Genomic DNA, 13,017 nt, shown 5'->3' on the forward strand with positions numbered 1-13,017 from the left:
AACCTGAGGGGACAACTTTCCGGATGAACCTTCTATGGCTTGTCACGCTTCAATCATTCTGGCGTTGTGATCAAATTCACTTTTTCTTTTCATGTCTGATGGCTTATAAAGATAGCGGTCCCCGTTGTCTCTTGCCGTTGACATTCTTTGTCCCTTCCATTTGAGTTTGTTTTCTTATAGCTTAATTATTACAGTGACTTGTGCTTATCCGCCTCAGACTTTTGCTTACAAGGAAAGGCAAGGTGGCAACATTACAAATGTGAAAAAGCAATAAAATAAAATAATCTGGCAACAACTGAAGCTAACTGGAAGTAGAGAATGAGCTGACAAGAGTGCCCAAAGCAAAGATTATGACACCGTAGAATCTGCAATCTTGGCAGCAAGTGGGCAATACGCAGTGAGCACCATAAAGTCCTCACATGGAACCTAAAGCAAAGATCATAACAGAATCAGAAAGAGATCAGCTCTGTGAGACCCACCCACCAGCGGCAGGTATGGAGAATCCAAATGAATAATTCATGAACTGAATACGGAATAGGACAAGAGAGAGCTACCACCTCATTCACCAATTTAAACTAGCGCTAGTTTTACAACCGAGCTAACAAAACTGCTAGAAACCAGCTACTGCTGAAGAAAGGAAAAAGGATACGACGAAATTTGACTTTTGATATATTTACAGTAAACCAAAAAAAGCAGGAGCTCTAGTGGAATCATAGTTTCCAACTTTTGTTAGGTACATCAACAAACTGATTCGACTCAACTCAGATTCTTAACAACCATGATTATTCAAGGATTTGATGGGCTTTCTACACGCTTGCTTCTTGAGTCTTTAATGGCTTGATCACCTTCAGCTATTTGGGACATGTTCTCCCCCACTTCAGCTCCATTGCCCCCAGACGCAAAAGAATTTTCTTGAATCGGGCCCATCCCACCGTTGTCATGGGCTCTTGACGGAAACCCATGCCCTCTCAACAAACAGTTGCAAGAATGTGTATTGAAGGACTCCATGCCAAAATGAGATCGAATGGCTGAACTGAACAAGGGTTGCATCAAGCGCTTCTTTTCGGGAAATTCCCGCAGTGACATTCGGCAAACAGGACATGTAGAATGCTGTTGTAGCCATATATCTATGCATGTTATATGGAAGGAGTGCCCACAATAGGGGAGGATTCGCAAGACATCTTCACTGTGGTATTCGGAAAGGCAAACTGTGCACCTGCCACACATAGCAATTGACATTTTTAGTAGCTGGATTTTGATAAATTATGAGGCTAGAAGCAATTTTCTGACAAGAAAATATGTACAAAATCCCAGAGCACACAAACTATTGATGATATAAATAAGAATTGCTCATCTTCCCTTCAAATTCAGAATATTTCAAAAGAAAAACACCTATCCACAGAGAGAGGAAATAAGATATGTAAATTTTAAATCAACAAAGTAAGGTCGGAGACGCAAGAACACTTCCAATTGCAAAATTAGACATATATACTATAGTTAGGAATTATCAGAAGAAACATAGAGCAAAAATGATTTCTCAAATCACAAGAGATCCTTTGAAGTTGGCTCATCAGACATCTTTGAGGGATGACAAGATCCATTAATATCAGAGAAACAGTAACAGCTTCACTTGCTTTCTGGCTCCATCCCTACCTAATATGGAACCTCAAGGCAGAAGCTTGTCATGTGTGTTTTTTAGCAGTTGTATCATAGAACTCAATACCTAGTAACAAAGAATTTAACTGCAGTAAGGATTTCTTTTGGATTAAATAAATCACCAATGTGGATGTTCCACTAGATCCAGTGATGTGGCACAGGATAGGAAAGAGGGGAAATAGATAAGAAATTGATATCACACAGAAGGGAAGAAACCAAGGAAAATGACAGAGAAAGAACAGGGAAGCAAATGAGAGAACCAAGAGGGACATATCATCGATCCATAGTATCTCCATTAGCCAAAAGCCACTATAAACTTAAATAACACTGAAATTTGTAGACTACTCATCAAACCTTAATACTTGGTAGAATCAGCAAAACTAATAATTAGAAAAACTCTGAATAACTGAATAAAATCCTATGTGATAAGAAATAATGCCCACAAAATATAACAAAGCTATAAATAAAATCTTGAAATGTTCAATCCTTTGATTAGCTTCTAATCGTACTGGATCATATTAGCATAATAATGACTTACAATCAAGACGACACTAAATTTTAGTACTAGCATGTTGTACAACCTGTCATGAAACCGATGGTAAGTTGTAAATCAACCAAATGAAGGGCTCAGACAAAAACAAGCAGACTTTATACTGAACATAGCTAATCCATTCATTATGCCAACAGAAATTCCAGCTGTGAGGAAAAGATACAGCATCGCTTTCAGATCAAACATGCAGAAAAAGGTTACAGTTGAAATTAATCACAAAAATAGTCCTACAAAGAAATAAACTATGGTGGGAAGAATACGCGTGGGAATTTCTTTAGGTTGCATCACTAAGAACTGGCTGATGTTTATCTTTGGGGTTGTCTATGCCTGTAATGGCATTCAAGGAATAGTCTTAGTGCTACAGTTATAAACACATATTTGGGAATGTTTCTTTAGGAAGATTACTACTACAGAAAAAGATAACAGCGTAGATAGTAAGAGAATTATTTTTAAAAATATAATTATCATAAAATACATTTTTCTTAATATCCAACTCTCAAAATAGTCCAACCTGCACCGCCCCACCCCCTAGAAAAAAGAAAACATAAGAGGTGATTTGATAGGATAAACAAGAACCCTTTTTACAGGAGCAGAGAGGCAGGTCCTTACCTAGATTTTGGGTTTAATGGAAAAACAAATTTAAAATAAAAAATAAATAACCTCCACTTTTAATGAAGGCATCTTCTTATCCCTCAAAAGTGGAGAATGTCCTATGTCAACATCAAAGAAGTGAGCTATCAATTATTGTTATGCACAAATTTTTAAGACCCTAGTAGTTGTATAGCAGACCAATGACCTCTAAAAAAGGTATGTCTATGAATAAAAAATGTGTGGTAAGGAAGGGCAAGAGTTTTTCAAGAATATTTTCTTCACCAATCTTTTCACTGAATGATGCTAGCTCTTTCCCAAAACATCAAAGGGGCAAATATACGTATTCTTCAGAATGCCAAAATCTAAATTCAACTAATTTTAATAATTAATTAAGAAACCAGAAGTTTGCTAGATAAAATTTCACGACTCTGAACAACATTTTGTCAAGCAGTGAAAAATAAAAAACCAGGGAGTGTTTAACTGCCAAAACTGCTCCACTCAATCCAAGGATCCATCTTTTTTGCCTATATCTTCTGACAAGATTTATCAACTAATCTTTAGTTGAACACTTCCAATGAAGGATCAAGATTGGCTACAGTCATTAAAAATGCTAGGAGGCTCAAAGCAAGTTAGAAAATACGGCATGTCCATAGCACACAAAGAAAAACATGACAGAACACAGGAAGGTGGTCTATATCCAGGTCTAGGAAAACTGGGCAAGTCCAACGTTCTAAAATATCTCTCTAGATTGTGGCAAGGGTTTAAAGTCTAACTTGCACTTGGCCAACTAAATTTATACACAATTTGGGAAATTTAAGGAGCAGCCCAAGGATTTACACCGCATGTGTGTAGCCATTGAGAAAAGATGCCATCAATATGTGCATTCCAGGCATCCCAGATTTAAGAAAAAAGAACAAATTATAAGGTCTTGACTTCGTGAGCTCTAATCTACTTTTATTGGGACCCCAATTCACCTTGGCATCAAAAATTGATTTATGAGGCATATATGGCTGGCAAAGGGCCATAGCTCCTGCTTACATTCTCAGAACTTTTAACCAGCAACATACAGCAAAAAACATAAATTTGATTCAAGCATGGCAATCTTGCACTGGCATAGAGGAGAGATGTTAGTCAAAAACAGTAGATGAAAAAGGACAGCTAGACAGAAAGGAAGTGTCTGTGTAATTTCAGTTTCTACTAGTTTTTGGTTACAGGTTATTAAGACTTTAAGATTTGAATTTTCAGTGTTCAGATTTCTTACTTCGTCTCTATCTGTTTCTTCCCCAAATTCCTCTACTTCTCCATGCCTGTTTTGCATCAAGTGTAGAATATATGAGACACCAAATATCATTTCTAAACCTCACAACTAATTTGCAATTTCTGGCATTCAACACAGAAGAAATTTTCTGCATGAGAAAATTATGTCACAGAAACTTAGTCATAAGAGCCATTGTATTATCTAAGGTCACTGCACCAGACCACAGTGCATATAGATATAAGCAAAACCAAAAGGAAAATGTCAGTGTTTATGTCAACAGTGAAATTTGTGCAATGAGTACTACTGATACCTAAAAGTAAATTAGGTTACCAGATAAATGTAATTTGTGTTAACAGCTAAGGACTTTTAAATCCAACAGAAGGTATAATGCCAGTAACGCCTGTTCTCTTTTTTCTATTACCTGTGGGCTGCTGTAACATTTCACAATATCACATAACTACCAACTAAGATTTTTGGAAAAAAGTTAGCAACTAACCAATATATTGTTATAATACTTGTATCAATTATGCAGACTCCAAACCATCATCTATATGCCCCTTGGTAGAAGGAATACAACTAGACTGGTGAACTATGTGAAAAAAAAAATAAAAGACACAATTAGAGAATAAAATAAACCATCACTGGGTTTAAGCTCATTACATCTGACTTCAAGCCAAAACAAAAAAAGCTTATTAGACTAGAAAATCAGTTGAATCTAAAATTTCTAAAATATCTCCAACTGTTTGAGATTATAATTAATACCTTCATCATGCAATATATTTCACCATAACATGTCATTATTATAGGATCAAATATGGATGCTGAAAATTTCCCAGAAATTCAAATTATTTATGTACATCCACTCAAGATTATAACTACCACAAGATTTCAACTACCACAAGATTATTATAGTATCATATTCCTCCACTTATGTTTTTCTTCCACTCTAGATGTCCCATTATTTGCTCTGTCTCCTCTCTCATTATTATTTAAACTCTATTCTTGCAGAATAAAAGTTTCAACATTATAGAGCAAAAAACATTATAGCCAAAACATCAGAGTATTCAATTAGAAAACACATATCGACAAATACCACAAAGAAATACTTATTTATTGTTTGTGCGCTAAAGGAAATAGCATCCATATCTGAACAACCTCCATAGTCAGGTTCAGATGATGCTTATTATCACATTTATGACCAGATGCATGCTTCATGACCTTGAAGCAAAATCTTTCAATTTGTCATACTGCTTCATTAGGCATTACACTTTAGTAGCAATTTAAGCTCACAAATAAAATGGAGTGATGCACACACTGCTTCTTATGGCCATTATCAATGCCCACACCTTCACTATGACTAGAAAAATTAATACACAGAAAATTAATTACTCACCTGCAAATCCTATGCATGCAACACTCTTCTCATGAAAAGAAAATGAAAGAAAAATTGTCTACATGGTATAAGTAAAGTTATAAGATAAAGAAAAACACAGTACTTTCAGAAGGAAGCAAGGTTCTGAGAACATACTGAGCATCTTCTGTAGCTAAGAAGCACTCGTCACTGTACTTCTTTGTCGGAAAGTTGGCAACAACAACAGGCTCAAGACCATGAAACCCCCGTTCAAGCTGAACCATACAAAATCCACCATCAATGAGGAGTAAGGAGCAAGGCATAAAGGATGAATGCAATAATAGTAAACAGGGAAGAACATGAAATGACTCAAATTTACTATCAACTTTCCCCCTGCTTTAATTTTCTTTTCTGTCTGGTTAGTGTAATTATATGGCCTCACATCATGTACTGATACCCATTCATATACCTTAAATGACAAACTCTTTCTCCTCTTTCTTTTCTTGTTCTTTTGTTTTCTAGTTTTTAGTTGACATATCAACAAAAGTATTTAAGCATAAAAGCCAAAATCCTTTAATACAGAAATTCAATTCAGAGAAAATTGAAGAAAAAAATTATGAAACTCAAACCACATAGCTGGCAATAAACTCAACTCTTCCTTGGCCCCAAAAAGTTCTACAAAATTTCTGTGGAACCCATTTTAAAAGTTTAAATGCAGAAGTAAACGATTTCAACTATAATTTATGTAGGAATTTCAAATTTCAGGTAAGAAATTCCTGAAAGAGAAACAACAGAAGTGATAACGAAAGCAGCTAGATCCTAACAGTATGTATCAAACACCACTTACAAAGAAAGAACAAAGCCAATTCCTAATTCCTACATAAATAACTTAAAACTTCTCTTCGGTACTCACAAAACCCCTCCTTTCATTACTAATGCAGATTACCCACTAACAATCAGATTCCAACTATTAAAAAGAAAAGCAAATTCCAGTTATAAAAAAAGTACCAATTACGAAAATTTTCATAAATAAAGAGAAATGTTTATATTAAAAAAAAAAACAAAATCTTGTTTAGAAAATCATTCTTTTCCATCAGTAATGCTGAATACCCAACAAAAAACAGATTTGCAAATAAAACCCAAAAAAACAAGGCAAACAGAACAGAACCCAGTTGTGGAGATTTAGGAATTAAACAAAAAGGCCAAAAAAAATTTCAACCAAAGAATGAAAAGAAGAACAAACACTCACTATGCTAAGATCAGATCTTGAAGCAACAGGGAAGGATCTCCGAGAAGCATTGAGCTGAATCCGAGCGCAAACCAGACGTGTACAAACGAACACTATGAACATAGTACTCACTGTGAATCCTATCACTGTCATCACCAAATTTATCCCGGCTGATATCATTGTTTTGCCTTTTAAATATATGTCCTAACTCTTTATCTCCTTCTAAACAAAAACAAAAAGCTTTTCTGGACAGGAAAAAAAGAAAATCAACTTCTCATGCTTACTACAACCAGTAGGAACACAACTGAAGCAATTCTAAAGCAACCCATTTTCAGTTTCCACTGTCTGAATATAAATTTGAAGCCTTTAGTTTGAGTGGCAATGGTTTTTCAGTGAAACAAGTGAAGGAGGTTGAGGTTTGGTGACTGTTTCATTGTGGGAAAGAGAGACGGAATCCATGAGGAAAGAAAAAAAAAGGAAAATTTATGTTGGGTTGGTGAGAGAGAAAGGGAGATTTGTAAGATAGATTTGTAAGAGAGATTATAGATCTAAATTTAAGTGTAATTGCTACACTCGGACCAAAGCGAAGGCAAACTGAAGCTGATCCAGATAGAATCGGTTGCTGTATATTTTACTACTAGTACCATTTCTTTTATCATTTATGATTTTTCTTCTGAGTTGTGACCACTAAAACTCTCATGCTCTCTGCGTCTGCATCTTCCCAATTTCTTTTTAATAATAATTTTTAATCCATTCAATTCAAGCAAGTCCAAAGTAATTATTTTCCTCCAAAGCACTACTAGTCTGCTACTATTCCTCATTCCTTATAATTTTAACTTATCTCAATAATAAAGAAGATAAATATTAACAATTTCCGTCACTTGTATTGAAAGATTTGACTCATTAGTTAGTACATAATTTTTATTTAAAAGATAAAATTTAAATCTTCCATTTTCAATTAAAAACAAATTGATTATCATATATTCAAAATAAAAATTTTCATTTATAGATAAATAATTTATAGAAAGTTTTTATATTTTCAAATAAATAAATAAATAAATATTTTAGAGATAACAATCGCATATATTTAGTTTTCAATTCAAAACATTTCAAATTATGGATCTTTACATGTTATATAAATTTTTAGTACATAAGTATCATATAATTGTTTTTTGTTATAGATATTTTTGATTTCCAACTAGTTTGAATCAAATAACTACGTATTTAGGTTACTCCGCACATTAGGTCAGCTTATATTTTCAAATTAAATGAAATTATTTTATTCAAAAAATTAGAACAATTATAAATCATAACATAATGTTAAAATATGTTACACTCGAACATTTGCTTCAATGTTAAATTTATGTATTCCCACTGAAAAAATAAAGTTTGCATCCTTTGTTCCCCCAAATCAAAAAATATATATTAAAACATATCAACTCCTTTTACTTATATAGAAAAATAATTTTGTGTATTTCTCACTAAATTCATTTTTATATAGGCATATGCACACCATGTGTTTATAATTAATTGTTCACATTGCTAAATAACACAAATGGTGCAAACAAAATGTAAATTGATAGATTATTTAGTAGATAAAAGAAATTCACATTAAATCGATTGAAAAGATTATTTACATATAAATTTTAATATTTTAGAGTGATTGAATGGTACAAGAGAAAAAAAAGGTCATACAATGGTAAAAAAATGTCATACTTGGGCGACTAGTCTGGTCTTTGGATATCTCTACCTGATAATACTATATCATTGCTTTTCTTCAATATATATTTAGGCTATGATTAGGATATCATATTCATGATAGCGATCATGAGGGCAACAAAAAAAAAAAAAAAAAACAAAGGAAAAAGAAAGAGTGTGCACCTCAATTAATTAATAGTTATTATTGAAAATAAAAATTTATCAATTTGATTATATTTTTTATTTGTAATCTTGTTTAAAAATTCAAATGAGCTTCAGACATAAATTAAAAATTTTTGAAATTTTGAGAACCAAACTCTTCCATAAGTTGGGTCGAGAATCCACTTAATTTGTTATTTAACCAAAAAAAGTTTAAATTAATTTCGTGCAAAAATTAAAATTCCTACTGAAATCATTAACATTTGACATTTCATGCTTTTCCAAATATATTTAACCAAACAAAAAAAAAAAAACAGAGAGAAAAGAGTCAAACAAAGGACTTCTCCTTGCATTGGAAAGTTAAATTTACCATGAAAAGGAATTAAAATTGTAAAAAAGTTTGGACAAGTTTAGTAATTAAGAAAGGATAATGACACTTTCTTTGTTAGATATTTATAAAAAAAAAATCTCCAACTTGTCTGTAAAGTTCTTGGCCAGTTGCCAAATTAAAAATGATGATGTCTGAGTCTAATATTTTTATTAAAATTGACTCAAAATGGTACTTTTATAGAATATTTTTTTTCCACATTTTGAATCCTAAAACAATGTAATGATGCTTTTTAGTTAATAGTACTTAATAAAAATTCAATTTATTGAATACTATGAACTAAAAAAATACATGATATACAAACATACATATATAATGGTAAACAATAAATTCAAACTTTTTTATTAGTGCTTACTATATATCCTACAAGAATATTAAAGTCTTAATTATCACTTTGAATAGTTTCAATTATTTTATTTTATACAATCTCTAAACATTTATATTTAATATATTGAAATAATGTTAAAATAATTATTTTATTTCATTAATTAAATTAATTATATAATAATTATTTTTTATTTTGTTTTTATAAAATAATTATTCTATTATGTAAATCAAACGTGCCGTTATGAATTTAAGTGATTACAGCATATATTGTTAAGTAAATGGAAAAAGATACAAATTGTAAAAAAGTTGAGAGGCATTTGGAAGTTTGAAGGGAGAAGCTGTACGTGGGTGAGATATTTATCAAAGATGTCCAACTTGTCTGTAAAGTTCTTGGCAAGTTGGCAAAATTGAAAATGATGATGTCTGAGTCTAATCCATCATTCACCAAACTGATTTTACCAATTATTGTTCTAATAATAACAAACTTATTAAACTTTTAAATACATGATATTTATATATATACATATATACATATGCTACAATTTAAACAATAAACTCAAACTGTTTAAATAATTCTTACTATATATGTTATGATAGTACTAATTATAAGTGTATGTAACTCGTTGCTAAAAAAAGTGCAGATCGAATCTCTCCTCTCCAAACCATAAAATTCAAAAAAAAAATCACAAAAATTGAAATACAAATAAATAAGTAAAGACTTTAAACAATAAAACGAGAGACTTAAAAAAATATTATTAAATACTTTATTGTTTATCTTTAGATAAAGTTTTTGGAAAAGTTTTAGAGTCAATTTAGCTTAGCTAGAGTTTCTGTAAAGAGTGTTGTTCAAGTAAAAAGAAATTAATATATATTTAGATAAACTTAAGGCCGCTGATGTAAAAAAATTATTTGATAATATTCTAATTTAAGCATAAGTTTCAGAATGAATGAAAAATAAAATAAAATAATTTTTAATTAAAAATAATAAAATAGTATCAATCAAAAGAAAAAAAATTAAATAAAAGAAAAAATGAATTTCAAACAAATGTAATTGTTATAACTTTATGAATTATTGAAAGAGAAAGTGAGAATATAGAGAAATCTCGTTAAATATTTCTTATTACATGTTAGTACTTTTTGAAGAAATTTTAATTTATAATTTTGTTTAAAAGTTCAAATGAGCTTCCCACATAAATCAAAATTTTTAAAATTTTGAAAACCAAACATCTTACTTTTGCTTTCCGGTAAAAAAAAAAAAAAACTCTTTCATAAATTGGGTCAAACACTCACTTAATTTATTACTTGATTTAAAAACTTCAAATTAACTTCATGTTTAAATTCAAAATCTTAAAATTTAAAGAGTCAAACACCTTATTTTTGCTTTCATAGTAAAAAATCCCTTTCACAAGTCAATTGGAATACCTACCAAATTAACCCATTATGTCAATTTTTATGAATGTGATGCTTGTTCAAATATATTTGGCAAAAAAAAAATGATAAAGAAAAGAGTCAAAGAAAAGACTTCTCTTTACATTGAAAAGGTAATTAGGCTTGTTTTATGTACTATCACATACTAAATTCTTAAATAGGTGAAAAGGAATTAAAATTGTACAAAAAGTGCAAAGTCATTTTAAAGTTTGGACATACTTAGTAAGAAAGGATAATGACACTTTCCTTCTGAGATATTTATCAAAAAATCTCTAACTTGTCTATAAAGCTCTTGGCCAGTTGCCAAATTAAAAATGATGATGTCTGAGTCTAATATTTTTGTTAAAATTGACTCAAATGGTACTTTTATATAATATTTTTTTCCACATTTTGAATCCTAAAACAAAATAGTGATGCTTTATAGTTAATAGTATTCAATAAAAATTTAATTTATTGAAACTTTTTGATTAATAATGGTAAACAAAAGATTCAAACTTTTTTATTAGTGCTTACTATATATCTTACAAGAATATTAAAGTTGTTCCACCCAAATTGCGTAATTAATTTTTTCAATTCCATGCTGTAAAAATATTTGAAGAGAATAAATTGACAATTTTCAAAAAAAGAAAACCTTCGGAATTAGAATTTGTAATACCATTTTAAAAATTTCAAATCTGAATTTTGAATAACACGATATAAAATAAATAAAAAAATTACTCATAATCTTTACACATAAGTCTTAATTATCACTTTGAATTATCAAAGATGTCCAACTTGTCTGTAAAGTTCTGGGCAAGTTGGCAAAATTAAATATGATGATGTCTGAGTCTAATCCACCATTCACCAAACTGATTTTACCAATTATTGTTATAATAGTCACAAAAAGGTGATGGCAAACAATCACAAATAGTCAAATTACCTTTAATATATATTAGGATGATACTTGTACCTACACTACAGAAAATGTCATAAGAAATATAGATTATGTTGCATTAGATTTCAATTTGAAACCTTCAAAAGATAAATTGTTTGTAGAAAAAAAGATAAATTGATATTAATTGTAAATAATTATTTATTTTGATTTCAATCATTGGAAAGTTGGTAAAGGATAAATTTATTTTAGTAGCATATATAGTAGTAACAGTTTCTTAAGTAAAAGAGACAACAAAATAATTGAAAGAAAAAACCATAAACAAATCAAATTGTCAGAAAAAGGGTTCCTGTTTTGGTCAAACAAAATGATCACACTATTAGATGATTGTGAGATATGTCTTTTTCCAATTTGTTTGGTTTCTATTGTTGTGTTGCGTTCTGCTAGACCTGTTGTATACATGAAAAGATAAAACTTATTTAGTGTCTAATTTTGATAGGCTTTTAAGTTGAATTAATAAAAGATTTATAAAGTAATGTAATTAACATACATGATTTTTGATTTTTTTCTGGTGATTCTTCTAGCATTAAGTCTTCAGTTGTTAAGACAAAAGTAGTATTTCTAATCGTACCTTTTTCTGCCACAACAATGGCAAAATCTGAATCGTTAGGCAAAACAATTAAGGTAGATATCATGTTTGGTGTTATCGTGCCTTTGATAGTGACTCCCCTTGGCTAATGGTTAATCAAGGCTCCAAATTCAGCTTGATTGTGATGGATTTCTACTTTGAGATACATTAGGCCCTCTTAGTAGTCCTCTCTTTACTAATTACTCATGATAAATAACAACACAAAAACGAGGTGATCAATGCAATTATTCTCCCCAATTTTACTTTACTTTCAAATGGATTATCTAAAGCTAACTATCTATCACTTATTGGCAGTTTTTTTTCCCTCCAATTGGGGAAACAAAAATTTTTTTGGGTGGGCATGAAAAAGAAAAATTCAATCTTTCATCAAGGTTTTCATATTTATTTGCACCTCCAAAAATAGATCTGAAAGAAAAATATGCATTTTCCTTACCAAAAAAATGCAAAAGCAATCTTTTCCTTTATGTATCGTCACAGTAAAGAGAATTCAACTTGACAGGGGAGGAAACAAAAGCTAGCCAACAAGCAAAAGAGAGGCTAATGACAGTTGAGGGGCTGATCATTGAAAGCAAAGATGTCAAAAACAACAAAATGAGAAGAATATTGTCAAATTTGTACTAGTATTTGTCTTTTATATATATATAATGAATGACAAAAAGTTTATAAATTCAGTGTATCTGTTTATTCAATGATAATTGTGTACTATGTATATATTGAGAAATGAGTAGACTTTTTTTATTATTTTTATTTTGTTCAATGAATTGGATGAATATTTATGGGAATTTAAACATTCATGTTTAAATAATATTATTTAAATTCCAATAAATATCCAATTAAAGTAAAAAATTATTGTTTTAAAGTAT

General features: G+C 30.5%; 1 protein-coding gene across 1 annotated transcript; it reads right to left on the reverse strand.

The window, feature by feature from the left end:
* Positions 1-467: 467 nt before the first annotated feature.
* On the reverse strand, positions 468-7,345 carry LOC18586774 (RING-H2 finger protein ATL38). The gene is made up of 3 exons (XM_007010325.3): positions 6,656-7,345; positions 5,584-5,681; positions 468-1,216 (listed from the first exon to the last, which is right to left on the reverse strand). The coding sequence occupies exons 1-3, from the start codon at positions 6,812-6,814 to the stop codon at positions 787-789; spliced, it is 687 nt and encodes a 228-aa protein (XP_007010387.1). The 5' UTR covers positions 6,815-7,345; the 3' UTR covers positions 468-786.
* Between the last annotated feature and the right edge of the window lie 5,672 nt (positions 7,346-13,017).

The sequence above is a fragment of the Theobroma cacao genome, chromosome 10 (genome assembly GCF_053813885.1).
Source record: "Theobroma cacao isolate CCN51 chromosome 10, ASM5381388v1, whole genome shotgun sequence".
Lineage (NCBI taxonomy): Eukaryota > Viridiplantae > Streptophyta > Magnoliopsida > Malvales > Malvaceae > Theobroma > Theobroma cacao.

What these genes read in the sequence shown, in the direction of transcription:
- LOC18586774 (XM_007010325.3), bottom strand. Translation starts at nt 6,814, where the DNA reads ATGATATCAGCCGGGATAAATTTGGTGATGACAGTGATAGGATTCACA. An exon ending in CAAGATCTGATCTTAGCATA is followed by an intron (nt 5,682 to 6,655) that starts GTGAGTGTTTGT and finishes TGTATGGTTCAG; the next exon opens with CTTGAACGGGGGTTTCATGG. An exon ending in TTAGCTACAGAAGATGCTCA is followed by an intron (nt 1,217 to 5,583) that starts GTATGTTCTCAG and finishes TATGTGTGGCAG; the next exon opens with GTGCACAGTTTGCCTTTCCG.